Source organism: Bos javanicus, chromosome 3 (assembly GCF_032452875.1).
Source record: "Bos javanicus breed banteng chromosome 3, ARS-OSU_banteng_1.0, whole genome shotgun sequence".
NCBI classification, from domain to species: Eukaryota; Metazoa; Chordata; class Mammalia; order Artiodactyla; family Bovidae; genus Bos; species Bos javanicus.
Window position 1 is genome coordinate 51,216,657 of NC_083870.1, and position 14,749 is coordinate 51,231,405.

A 14,749-nucleotide genomic window follows, 5' to 3' on the forward strand; every position below is an offset into this window, starting at 1 on the left:
TTGACGTTTTCTAAAAAAGGAAATTATCTCTCATACTGAAGATACGCTTTGCATTCACTGTATTTTGTTTTCCTGTTAATTTCAACTAATGTTTAATTTTCATTTTTGTATTTTTAGCTTGTCTTAAATTGCTTAAAGAGAACATGTAAATTTTACAGAAACAATTATTTTTCTTAAAGTCTGGCTGCACATATTACGTATTCCAAGATGTTAACATTGATCAATTCTGAGGAGTATGAATAGAAACAGTTGTTACTGTCTTTGTTTTTTTTTAATTAAAATTTTTTTCTTGCATTTTCCTCCTCAAGTATTTAAGTTCCAGTGTACAAAAGATGAACTCCACATCCTAAGCTAAAGGTGATTAATGTTTGATGGAGGAATATATACAGAGGAAAAATGACTCTGGAAAAATGTAACTGTATTATTCAGAGCCAAGCCAAACCACCTCACTGAAATTGTTGAGAAAGGGAATTAATTTTATAGTTCAGTTCACTCGCTCAGTCGTGTCCGATTCTTTGCAACCCCATGGACTGCAGCATGCCAGGCTTCCCTGTCCATCACCAGCTCCCAGAGCTTACTCAAACTTGTGTCCATTGAGTCAATAATGCCATCCAGCCATCTCATCCTCTGTTGTCCCCTTCTCCTCCCACCTTCAGTCTTTCCCAGCATCAGGGTCTTTTCAAATGAGTCAGTTCTTCACATCAGGTGGCCAAAGTATTGAAGTTTCAGCTTTAGCATTAGTCCTTCCAATGAATATTCAGGACTGATTTCCTTTAGGATGGACTTTTTGAATCTCCTTGCTGTCCAAGAGACCCTCAAAAGTCTTCTCCAACACCACAGTATGAGTTACTAATTTGAAATTTATAAACTATTATTGACATCATGTGGCTGTCTTTGGTTTCTCTTTGTTTTTTTGTACTTGGTCTCCCTTGACTTCATATGGGATGGGATTACTGAATTTGTAAGTAATATTTTAATTTTTTCACACTGACCCTCTATACTTAAAGTGTCTGGCTCTCTGTCAAGTTCTTTCAGGGGTGGGGAGGAGGTGCTGTACCACGTGGTTTGCAGGATCTTAGTTCCCCAACCAGGGATTGAACCCATGCTGTCTACAGTGGAAGTGCAGAGTCCTAGCCACCGGACTGCCAGGGAAGTGCCCCTGTCAAGATCTAATAGGTTGATAAAGATGCTTTTTAGCAAAATTATCAGTACGTGTATCCTTTAAACAGGCCACAGAAAGGCATGTCTTATCCTTGAGATGAATATATAGGAGTCATATATATGGTCATCTGATGCTAAGGAAGGTACATGAGAAAATTTGACAGCTAAGGACTGAAATCCCCAACTTCTGGCTTACTAATACTCGTTACAGAGGGTCCAGAAAAAGATAAACGAGTAGCATAAGCAATGTCATTTTTGGAAAAAAACAATTCTAGCACATTTCCTGTTGTGATTTGTCTTAGAATTAAGGTACTAGTAATGAAATCTGATTTCTATTCTTGGCTAGCCGTGTGATCTTTGATAAGCTAGCCATGAGTCTGTTTAATCTTCTAGTGCTGTTGTCACCAGGCTGTGCTTAGATCAGTTCATCTATGAGGACAGTATTCTAGGAAAGCACCTTACCAAAAAAGAACACTTATTATGAGTTTATCAGTCTGGAGAAAATCTGGTTAAGAGAAAGAAGTGCTGACATAAGAATCCAGAGGATGGAAATAATAGATCTAGATCATAATTGTCATCAAGCTGGGAAAGGACAATCTAGAGAAAAAAAAGTGATGGATGTAAAATGACAGAGTGATAAAATGATGTTTGCATAGATCTGGAAAGGCTTTTTGTAACTAATTCTTCAGAAGTCTTGGTTTCTTAGACAGTACTCCCCAAAGGGTTTGTCCGGTATTAACTCAGCCTAGCATAACAGTGTTTATCGTTAGTAAATGGATACATCATCATATATCCTTTCCTCATAGGGGAAAAAGTGAGACAAAAGCTGCTCTACCATGCATAAGAGTACGTATTTGGAGTTAAGTTTGTGGTATCAAAAACAAAAAACTAAGAAACAAACAGATAAATATTTCACTGAGATGATAACCCCCATGACATGAAATGTAAAGAAAAGTAAAATACGACAGTTTCAACTATCCAGAAGATGAATCATGTTTTCTTCAGTTACAGTTTTTCTAGCAATGAGCACTCTCAGTAAGCAAGATAAAGCTTAATGAGTGGTTGTTTTATGCTTTTTTTTTTAAAAGGTTAAGTAGGACAGTTACTAACTTCTAGAGGGTGCATGCTGGAATATATAGTAGTAAAATGTGGTACCTGCAGTTAACATTCAGATAGTTCAAACAATACATATAAATAGAACAAAAGCAAATGTGGCAAAAGAGTAATTGGTGAATTTAAGGAGTATATGGATATTGTACTGTAATTTCAGCTCTTTGGTAGATTTAAAACTTTTAAAAACTAAAAAGCTAGAGAAAAATTTTGCAAGAAGTTAATGATAGACTCCATGCTTTTATATTCAATCTAGGGTGCTTTCTACTACCTCATCTACACATCTAGTATATTAAGTAGCTGTTAACTGGTTAAATTCTTTAAAAAAACAAAATCTTCTAAGCATATTATATGGTTGTAAAGAGTATGAAAAAAACCTATGACTTGAAACACAGCTTTTAAAATCTGCTATCTTCCTGTCTAAGGAAGTGTCCTTCCTGTGGCAACATAGGGTAAGTTATAACCAGCATTAAAAACATAGATAAAAAAAGAAACAAGAATGGACTCTTAGGCTTGGCTATTACAATTTCTCTTTAAAAATGAGACTTATTCATGAATTTAAACAAACCTGGACCCCTGCGTCTTTTCTCACTGCCACAATACTTTTTAATGTTGTACACTGCTAAACCACAGTTTTCTTCCAGACACTTGTTCAAAGCAACTTAACAACATTTATCTCAGTTTTGTTGCAGCATAACATGCAAAATCATGCTCCATAGAGCTATAGAGCATACACTTCACGTTTTCTCTTCCATCTTTTAGCTTGATATGCATCACCATACTTAACTGTTCAACCTTTTAAATAGTATGTTGGAGTATAGTAGATATAGGTGAAGATATTTCTCATTAAAATGTCTACTTTCTGCTGTGCCTTGCACAAATACATAATTCATTTTTTTCCCTGCTGACCACAGCATTTATGATTTTTCAATCAATAGGTTGAAAATATTCCAGTAACAGAATATTGTCACATCCTGACCACAGCCATCTCTACCTTATTCTTTCTATGATTAAAGCTCCCAAAAGTTGCAGGAACAAAACAGGTGAAAACATATGCCTAAGGTTGTTAATCAACAATCTAGGTGGTTGAATACCAGAATCACTACTCTAAGTAAAAGATTTCTGTCTACACATTCATGGGTTATATTAAAGAACATAACTCTGGGGCTATTAACAATCTGTTACCTGATTAAAAATTTACAGAATTGGATTCCATTTTCCCTTATTTATTGCCGTATCTCCTCATAAATATTGGGATTTTAAGTTTTAAAAGAATTATTTTCTTGATCCGCAGATCTTTGGCTTTTTTTTTTTTTTCCTCATTCTTTAGAACAATTAGTTTTCAGTCTTACAGGTCATATGTGTAGAATTTTCTCAGATCCTAAACATTTTATTTAGTTCCTCATCATACATTACCAAACTTTAAAATTATATTTTCTGTTTGAGAGCTAGGTTAACCAAGAAAGGGATTTGAGTTCAAAATTGAACCAACCTCTGTAGACAGGGAACTGACCAGCTGAAACTATCACAGAAATAACATGAAGTGAAACTGATAGCAGAATTGAAAGAAATTAAAGAACCCTTGACAGCTCTCTTCTATTTTTGTTTTTAAATATATTTGTTCTGGAAAACAGAGAGACTATTTGTAAGTAAGTTTTTGAGTCTTGGTCATTTACCTGGACATTCACTGTCGTTGTAGTTTAAAAAATATCTCCTTTTTTTTTTTAATATATAAAATTACACTATGTAAATTCTATAATGAGTATCAACTCATAAAATATTGAGATTTTTAAGAAATAAACAAACATTTTCTACTTGGCATATTAATTTTAGATTTGTGTTTTTTAAGAAATAGTTAATTTTCAAAGATAGTTCAAACCAGTGTGTTTCAGTGTATTTTTGTCACACTGGTTATGTCAGAATCACCCCTTATTCAGAGATTTCAAGCTCCATTCCCAGACATTTAGAATTCAGTAGATCAGAAATAGATTCTCTTAATCTATAAGTTTACAAAACTCCCAAAGTAATGTTTTTTTCATAATCATCTTTGGGAATCATTGTTTTAAGCATTTCATAGGTTATGTTGTTTACATTATGGTGTTTGTTTCCTTGGGCTTCCCAGGTGGCGCTAGTGGTAAAGAACCTGCCTGCCAATGAGACATAAGAAACCTGTGTTCAATCCCTGGGTCGGGAATATCCCTGGAGGAGGGTACAGCAACCCACTCCAGTGTTCTTGCCCGGAGAATCCCATGGACAGAGGAGCCTGGCGGGCTACAATCCATAGGGTCTCAAAGAGTCGGACTTGACTAAAGTAGCACATGTGCATTTACTTAGACGTATTTTTAAAAATATTTATTAGGTAGGATGTTTTATTGCAGGTAACAGAAAATCCATTTCTGGTTTTGTTTATGGCATAAATAATATGGCTTAAATACTAAATGGTATTTATTGGCTTGTGTGCCTAAAAGTCCAGAAGTAAGTTATGCTTCAGGAAAAGTTTAGTTTGAGGTCCATCTTGTATTTAACTATGATTCTTAAGGCTCTACCCTCCTGATCATTTTTATCTTCTGGAGGTTTTCCTTATTGTGTTAAAATGGCTAACAAGTGAGCTTTATACCCATGTGTCATAATATCCAGAATAAGAAACTATACCCCATACTTTGTGGCAAAAGTTTTGAGTGTCACACTTTGAGAAACTCCTGAACCAATCACTATGCAAAATAGATGTGTTTATCTTGTTTGGGTTAAATTCCACCAGTCAGGGCCTACCTATGGAGTTGAGGATCAGAATAATTCCAGTCCTATTACCACTACATAATGAAGGAGAGAGAATGGATTTTGAGGTAACAACCATAAAATCTACTGTATGTTATTATAGAGATGAACTATAACTTAGCTTGCTCCAAAATTATATTCTATTTAATGAAGTACTGACTGTATGGTTTAATCATATTCCTTTTTCATTTCTTGAGTTTTCAGTAAAATGTGAAGAAAGCAGTGTCCATTCTAAAGCAAAATATGGATTTCTATTTTGCTTGTTTTACTTTTTGTCCCCACTGTTTGGCATGTGGAATCTTAGTTTCCTGACCAGGAGTTGAACCCACATTCCCTGCAGTAGAAACAGGGGGTCTTAACCACTGAACTGCCAGGAAAGTCCAAAAACATGGATTTTTAAGTGAAGAATCATTAAATAACTTTGGGAGATAAGAACAGTTTGGACCAAGTGCTTACTTTTTAGCAGACTGGGAAGGGAGAGGAAATTAATTGTTTTTCATTGATGACTTCTTCCAATACTTTATTATGAAAAATTTCAAAAATACAGAAGTTGAAAGAATTGTGTTATAGTGAACACCATAAATTCACCACCTCCATTCTAAAATTAATATTTTGATGTATTTGTTTTATCTCTTGTTTCATCAGATACTTACCTACCCACCATTCTAGCGAATTTATTTTTTCAATGCATGTCAGAGTAAGTTATAGTTGTCATACTTTACCCCAGTCACTTAAGCTTGCATATTATTAACTAGAATTATTAATGACCTTTTGACTACGAGGTTCATATATAAAGCTCAGTGACTTGAGGCCTTAATATGAATTAGATTATTTTAGACATCAATGATAATTCCTAAAATTATTTTTCCAAAGTAGATCCAAGTATGAAATGTACGTTCAAAGCTTTTATAAATGTTACTTTATGCTATCTTGATGTAAAGTTTCTTTTACTGTGTTACAAAAAGTATTTAAGGTCTGTTCATTGAAATTGCTGAATGCCAAAATTGTTGACACGTTGGATCTCTCTTCCTTTAAGTTTGTTACTTACCTTGTTGTTTTGCTTAGGAAACCAGTTAACTGGCAATCTGTTGTTATCAGCTGGACCAAAACAAAACCTCAAGAAAATTCAGGTTCATGGTAAATTTACCACTGTAGCTGACATTTTCCCACCATCTTATCAGAAAGAACCATGTGGACATTTCTTGAAAATAGAAAGGTGTAAAAATACTTTCCAAAAAACCCTTCAGTTCAGTTCAGTCACTCAGTCGTGTCCGACTTTTTGCAACCCCATGAATTGCAGCACGCCAGGCTTCCCTGTCCATCACCAACTCCCGGAGTTCACTCAAACTCACGTCCATCGAGTCAGTGATGCCATCCAGCCATCTCATCCTCTGTCATCCCCATCTTCTCCTGCCCCCAATCCCTCCCACATCAGTCTTTTCCAATGAGTCAACTCTTCACATGAGGTGGCCAAAGTACCGAAGTTTCAGCGTTAGCATAAACATTAGATAATTGAATGAACTGCCACAGAAGTGAAATTAAATTGATACCTACTTATTAGACTATAGTAATTATATATGTTTTGGGGTATTATAAGCATACAGTTATTCAGTTTTTACATTTAAAAAGAATCTTTGAAAGACTTTATATTAACATATTTAAGTGAGACCCTATTTGTAGAATATAAAATCATAGACTTACAGATAAAATGTCATTTTTATACATTTCAGTTCATTATATAGCATTCAGGACATCTCTTACTTTTTATCTCTGTTATTGAAATATCAGCTATATTCCCTTAAAGCAGGCTATTGAATCAAAATACCCCAAGTGGAGCTTTCCACTTGTGTCTGTCGCCCTGGTGTGCTCCTAATGTGTGACGGTGTGCCTGGATGGTAACTGTCTTCTCCTGGGGTAACTGCTAAAGCCTGGAGCCGCTTATTCACCCTTCCTCTTTCTTCAGTTTAGCCAGTGCCTTACAGGTTGTTTACTGGGGTATCTGTCCACAGAAACAATGATTTAATAGGCATCAGAATGTTTTTATTTGTAAAAGTTTTTTTAAAAAACTAACAGTAATCTTTATATTAAAATCTAAAAAGAACAACTATATGCAGTTAGATTTCATCAAATATATAGTGTTTCTCTTTGAAATTCTGCCTTTTTTCCTACAATTAATAGACATTGAAAGAACACCTATTTTTAACAATAAAATCTAAAAGGGCTTCTTTGATTTTCACAAGTGTCATTCAGGAGTCTTTTTTTAAGTTAAAAGCTTTTCATTTTTTATTGTAAAGTTTCTTAACTGCTCTCTTTTTTCATTAAATACTACCTTCCCTCCAAAGAAATCAAAGTGCTATAGCCAACTTTTTAGCCAAACCCTACAATGACCCACCCACCTTTGGAAGAAACAAATTTCTGGAGTCATTTGATCATTTTTTATAAAACAGACTTAATGATTTCTGTCTTGCCAAGCCTTTTTTCCAAAGGTCTTAATTATTATTACTGGTCATTCTATAGCCATTCAGATCTAACGCACTTCTACATTCTTATAGCTTTAGCACTTACCTTGGGCTTTGTCATTTTTTGTTGTTGTTTAGTTACTAAGTTGTGTCCAACTCTTAGTGACCCCATGGACTATATAGCCTACCAGGCTCCTCTCTCCATGGGGTTTTCTAGGCAAGAACACTGGAGTGGTTTTGCCATTTTATTTACCCTGAAAATTTTACATTATCCCACATGATAATATTGCTCTATGATGACCAAAATCCTCAAGACTTTTAACTTTCTTGAGGACCTAATTAAAAATCACCTTTATCCAAGTATGATTCCAAACCATAAACATTTAGCTTATTTCATTCAGAAGGATATCTTCCAAGTAGTAGATTGCGCTTACCATTTAATCACCTATTTCAAGAGAATTAATATGACGTAGTAATAAAATTAGACTAAAATAAAAAGCCAGCTGAACACATATATTAAAATGGATAATTCTTATCACATTTCCTGGCTTTGGAAATATAGTTACTTACTAAAAATATGCTACCCTTTCTCATGTCACATAGGATTTAGAAAGTACATTCTGGAAGAATAATGGCTTTATTTTATTTATATTAATGAATATTCTCCTTCCAAAAATTTTTTTCTACATTCTTCCTTGTCTTCCTTCTTCTTTCAGTTATTCACTACTTAATCCTTTCTACCTGACATCATCTTTCCCATCTTTAAGATATACAGGACTAAAGGTGGAGTAAGTCTAGAGCCAAGGAAAATCTGAATATAGGTGGTGGGTTCATTAGTCTTTATTTTATTACACTTTTGTTCTTATTCTTCCTTTGAAATATTTCATTTAAAAAGTGGACGATTAAAAATAAGATGCAGGCATAAGGACACGTAAGTTGTATTAGATAACTGTAAATTGATAATATGGATCATATTAGCTTAGGGCCATAGATGCCAAGTAGCTATAGCATTTTAAATTCCTTTGGTATTGCAATTCCTGTGTAAATCAGAGGGAAAAGTGCAAGTGTTAGTCATTTAGTCATGTCCGACTCTTTGCGACCCCATAGATTGTAGCCCACCAGGCTCCTCTGTCCATGGGATTTCCTAGGTAAGAATACTAGAGTGGGTTGCCATTTCCTCCTTCCCAACCCAGGGATCGAACCTAGGTCTCCTGCATTGCAGGCAGATTTTTTACCATCTGAGCCACCAGGGAAGCCCTTAGATCAGCAGAGGCTAAAATAAGTATTTTTATAACAAATCCAAGAAAGCTAATTTGTGAGTCCTTTGCATAGATCTCCATATATTCTGTTTCATTATTTCTCATGTTCAAAGTGCCATAATTTAAGGTAGAAAATGTGTCATCTATTGTTGTGACTCTTGAGCATCCAATTCACTCAGTCTTTCATTTAAGTGTCCTTATCTAGGAAATAGGAATAAAAATGGCATCACTGACTCAATGGACATGAGTTTGAGCAAGCTCCAGGAGATGATGAAGGACAGGGAAGCCTGGAGTGCCACAGTCCTTGGGGTCGCAAAGAATCCTACACGACTGAGGGACTGAACAACAACAGTTATACACGTTGTGATGATTACATGTAAAGGGCTTAGAACAATTCTTAGCTCATTGTAAGCCTGTCTTTCTCTACCACCACTCCTCCAATAGAGAAGCTCTACAGAAAATTGAGTAGCTATTTTCTCAGTTGTTCTAAGGATGATACAAAGCTAGTACCATTTTAGATGCATAGGAGGTAAGTTAGATCATTACATACAAGGATACTTTAGGCATTAGGGCTTAATTCCTGTGATAAGTACTATGAGTTTATATGTTCAGTCATATCCGACTCTTTGCAGCCCTGTGGACTGTATGTAGGCCAACAGGCTCTTCTGTCTGTGGAATTTTCCAGGCAAGAATACTGGAGTGGGTTGCCATTTCCTTCTCGAGGGCATCTTCCTGACCCAGGAATTGAATCTGTGTCTCCTCCATTGCAGGCAGATTCTTTACCCACTGAGTCATTGGGGAAGCCTGTGGGGGAACCTCAATTGTGAAGGCCTAATAAGTGCTCAAGATATGTTAGCTTTAATTTTTTTGGTTATAAGTGACAGATCCATATTCAAACTGGTTTAAGTAATCGAGATTTTATTGGTTTATATAAATGAAAAAATCAGTAAGGAAGGCTTCAGAGATGGTTTGATTAGGATTCTGTTTTGGTATCTTTGCTGTTCTATTGGTTCTGCTATCATTTTTCTGGCCATCGTATTGATATTTCTAAATTTTCAAAAGAATTTTTGTCTTAAATATGGGAATATGGCTTAAAAACATGTCTTATGTATGTATTTTGAAGGCCCTGCATGTTTGAAATATAGTAATTGTTAAATTAATTCTTTTTTTAGGTGATTATATGTGATATCCATGTGCTTAAATGTATAAGAAAAGTTTTACAGCCTGTGGAGTAGGAAATGGCACTCCACTCCTGTATTCTTGCCTGGAGAATTCCATGAACAGAGGAGCCTGGTGGGCTACAGTCCATGGGGTCACAAAGAGCAGACACGCCTAAGCATTAACACTGACTAGACAGAAACAGTAGTAGTTCTTTTGTTGTTGTTTAGTCGCTAAGTCATTTCCAACTCTTTTGTGACCCCATAGACTGTAGCCTGCCAGGCTCCTCTTGCCAGGAAATTTCCATGGAATTTCCCAGGCAAGAATCCTGGAGTGGGTTGCCATTTTCTTCTCCAGGGTATCTCCCCGACCCAGGGATCAAACCCACATCTCCTGCATTGCAGGCGGCTTCTTACCACTGAGCCACCAGGGAAACTCAATTGTTTTTTTACCTCTCTACAAATATTAGTTACATCAAACTGCTTCAGGAGGCCACATTCCAATAAAAGGTTTTTAAGTCAAATTTCCATAATAAAGAGACGGAAGGATCATATAGGAATGACTTGATGAAAGGATTGCAGAACAGACTAAAGGGTACATAAGAATGAAATGAAGGTGGCAGGAATAGAGTAACACAGAAGAGCAGTCTTGTTGGGGTGGTTGCCATTACTCTGCAAAGGAGCTGCCCATCCTGTTGCCAAGGCAGTTCTGGCTAGTTCTTCTTTTTGCTAAGGATGTTAGGGGAGCGGGTGTGGAAGCAAAGTAGAGGCTGCACGTGATTGCAGTCAGAATTCCAAACCAGATTATGTCCAAGGTCCCTTCTGACTGTGAGTGGAAAGACACATTTTCCACATTGGAAAATGCTCTTCACTACAACCACACACTCAAGGTAATTGTACAGAACCTAAGGCACCTTTTTACAACTTACTTTTAAGTAACTGATAAATGTTTAGATACCACTAAGATAACTTTTACAGGAACTCCAAAATTCTCTCAGATCACAATGTATTATCCTTCTGCTGCATGCTGATATTGAATGATCTTCAGGTACTATTCTTGAGATAATAGCAAGTGTAGAACAGCTTGTATGGTGTCTATAGTATGAGTAAAAATATGTGTGTTATACATGTGAGTTTACACATGTCTGTACAAAACACCATGGGAAGACTACATGAAAAAAACTGTTAACAGTGGTTGTCTCCATGGAAAGAAACTGAGTGGTGACTATTGAAGGTAAATTGATACTTTTCTGGCATCAGGAGTTGCTCAGTAGTTTTCAGTAGATGTCTCTGGATCAGAGCTTCTTAACATTTTAAACATCAGACATGGCCTCCTAAACAAATAATCTGAAGACACCAAAAACAATCCTGTTTTTTTCCCTTTACCTTAAAAGTTCATTTGTTTTCAGGTGGTGTAAGAAAAAGGCAGTTCCTCCTCTTTCCAGTCTGTCTCCCTGGAAAATGATTCCAGCATGATTCTGTAACTAGTTCTCAGGATTAGAGCACCTTTTAATCACATTGCTGAGCTAATTAAACAGAAGCTATTCAGAGCCATCTTCCCCTTGTAAGAGGGTTTTGAACAACCTTTTCTCTTTTTTTTTTTTCTTTCTGTCCCCCAGCAAAAGCAACTTCCTGCTGTAATTGTAGGAGACTTACCACTTTCCCAATTAAGCATTGAATCTCTTATGGAATGGATAGAAAAGCATTTACCCTCAAAATGACTTAATAAATGGCTTTCAAATTCTAGGGTAATTTTTTTTCACTAGTAGACCCTTTTCAATTATTGATTTCTAAGAGTCTCTCAAAAGATACAGTTTATAAATTGTGTTAATTATATTAATACAGTTAATCAGCATTATTTAGAAATAGTATAGTTTTCTATTAATTTTACAGAAATAGCTTGAGAATATATTTGTTCAGAATTTAGCCAGTTAAAGGATATGCCTTTATGCTGTCCTGAATCTTCAAATACTTGAGTACAGGCTGTGAAAATTGTCTCTTGATTTTGCTTTGTTATATTGTCACAAAACAGAAAGAAGAAGGAAAGCTTCAAGGACAGCTTAACAAGTCTGATTCTAACCAGTACATTAGGGAACTGAAAGATCAGATAGCAGAGCTGAATCATGAGGTAAGTGATAAATTTTGATCGTCACATATTTCTTTCTTCCTTCCTCTGTATTGTGACAACACTTTATTATTGCTTATGATTGACTCTTTCATGGTAAATATTTTTTGTGAATCTTTGATTATTATTAATAATAGTATTTTAGAAGATTATCTTCTTTTTAACACACATTTTTCTGTTCTAGTATTGAGGATTTGTTTTCCTTAAACCTTGTTAATCATATCTGAAATGATCAATTAATGTTTGTATGGCGAATACTTTACTTTTTTATTGAGATCTGAAAACACTTGATTGTTTGCCTGGGTTTCAAAGTTACTTCAATTAAACTAAATTTTTCTTTTTATCTCTATAGTAGATTTGTGGTATTACCGTTGTGACTAAAGGGAAGTCTTTTTTACTCTTGTCTTCTTTTTCACTTCATAGCAGTATTACTGAGATTGCAAAAAAGGATACTTGCCTAATATCAGTTAACAGATTTCTTAGTATCTGAATACTTTTTAAACTGGCACTAACTTGAATCTGTGAGAGTCAGCTCATGAAATTTTCAAGTAGTTTTTACTAGATAGTTTTATTATCCTAGATAATTTAAATTATTTAAAATAGTGTGTTTGATAAAGAGAGACACTTTTTAATTAATGTGATTCTAGGTCAGTTTCCTTGGGTTTTTTCCTAATGATAACTATCTAATTAAACATAAATGGAAAAGTATGCTTCTTATATTGAACTATTTGTACAATAATATTTATTCACAGTGACTTGAAGGGGTAATATAAACCTCGCTTCTTAAGAAAGAAACTCATTTTCTTCACTAAATTAATTTAACCTCAAAGGAAAAAGTGTGGACATTACCCTTTCCTGGTATTACACTCTTCAGTTAAAGTCTGTATTTTGGGTAATACCTCCTGGAGGCAGTCAATCTAAGTAAATTCTGAATGAAAAGAAAAAAAGCTAACAAAAATGATAAATCTTAGATGTGGTTTAATTTAATTTGCCTTGAAGTTTTGTAGGTCTTTCCTATAAATACTGATTTTTCAGCTGTGATAGCATTTGAGGGATCCAAGATCATGTATAATTTTATTCATGTGAAGTTTTTTATAATCTGATCTGATAGTCATACATGAAAGAACAAGTTACAAATAAGCATGTTCTAGAGATTCTTATTGAGAACCCTAGGGATTATTCCTTACATTCAAAAGATTTTCTCAAAGAAAATTATGGCTGAAATAAATCAATTTCCCATTTATAATTTTGACATCTAGTGATAAGGAAACATATCTTAACTAAAAATAATGATACTCTCTCCTCATTAGGAATGCCAGAAAATAGTTAACATGAGGTTTAACTTTAATGTCAGATTTTTAGGTGTGGCTTGTGAAAATAATCTTTAATTTTAGAACAGTTTGTGATAAGATGCTAATTGGGTGATTCAGAATAGGCCAGAGTCGTGGGCTTAAAACAAGTCCCAGTTAGAAAACAGTAGAGAGGAGAATGAGTATAGTTGGGGACCACACTCCCAACCCACTCCAGTATTCTTGCCTGGGAAATCCCATGGACAGGAGGCTGGCAGGCTGTGGTCCATGGGTTGCAAAGAGTGAGACACAGCTTAGCAACTAAGCAGCAGCAGCAGCAGGAAACCACACAGGCACACAGAGGTGAGAGTGAGTATAGGCTTGGGAGTGGAGGAGGCCAGGTTTGATTCAGAAGTAATGTGACTGCATTGGGGAAATAAAATTAGACTGAATAGAATCAGTTTATGGTGAATCTTCAAAGCTAGAAGAGATTAAGTGTGCTAGATATTGTGAAACCACTATAGGTCTTTAGTTGGAGACTTATTTTCATTATGTTTTTGGAGCAAATTTTAACAGTATTCACCTGTTCAAAGTTTTATAACTGAAGAAAGCATAAGGGAAAACAAGTGAAAGTTTAAACTGAGATACTGGCTGTAGTTGACTTAGTATAAAACTTACTATTTATTGGCCAGCTTCTTGAGAGATTTAAACAAATTTCACCTTTTTATTCTAGTGATTTTTTTTTTTTCTTTTCATTCTTGTGTATAGCACTTCACAGTGGGGGAAAAAAGACAGATAGATAAACTGAAGTCAGTCTAATTGCTCCAACTTAACTTTTGCTTGTGTGCTAGAATTTGCTAGAATCTTTGACTTTCAACATAAGAATTGACTTTTAAGTATTAATGCTGTATTTGAGCATGTGACTGTTAATAGTTACTGTGTTAGCTGATTTTTGTACTTCTCTAAATGTTGAAGGAAATATTGAAACAGCTTTGCAGATTCATCTTCCTGAAGATATAGCAATGTTGTGCATGTTCTAACAGCTATGACCACTTAGCATAGTTGTCTGTATGAAATGGTAAAGAGAATTGAGTTATTTTTCATGAATGGCTGAATATATTGTTAATCTATAAAGTAGCAATAATATATACTGTTTATTGGTCTGTCACTCAAGCATGGTGTCAGACACTTCATATTTATTATTACTAATCTTCATAATAATCCCATATGATGGTAGTATCCTCAGTTGAATAGATGTGGAAACAGACTCAGAATGATTAAGTAACTTTTCCCAAGATGACACAAATAGTAAACGATTGAGCCAGGGTTTAATCCAGAGTGGCCGATCTTTTCTGTGCTACTTACAGAGAGTTTAGATTAGAAAACAATATTTAAAATCTTAAGAATATCAATT

The 14,749-nt window shown here is 35.0% G+C and overlaps 1 protein-coding gene across 12 annotated transcripts in view; it reads left to right on the forward strand.

Annotated features, from left to right (window-relative positions):
- EVI5 (ecotropic viral integration site 5) overlaps window positions 1-14,749 on the forward strand; it is a 239,151-nt gene that overhangs the window by 189,930 nt on the left and 34,472 nt on the right. For all 12 annotated transcript variants that reach the window (XM_061411190.1, XM_061411185.1, XM_061411186.1 and 9 more), the window contains one exon: window positions 11,954-12,049. In XM_061411190.1, the coding sequence (XP_061267174.1) occupies window positions 11,954-12,049 (96 nt within the window). The remainder of the gene's footprint in view (window positions 1-11,953; window positions 12,050-14,749) is intronic.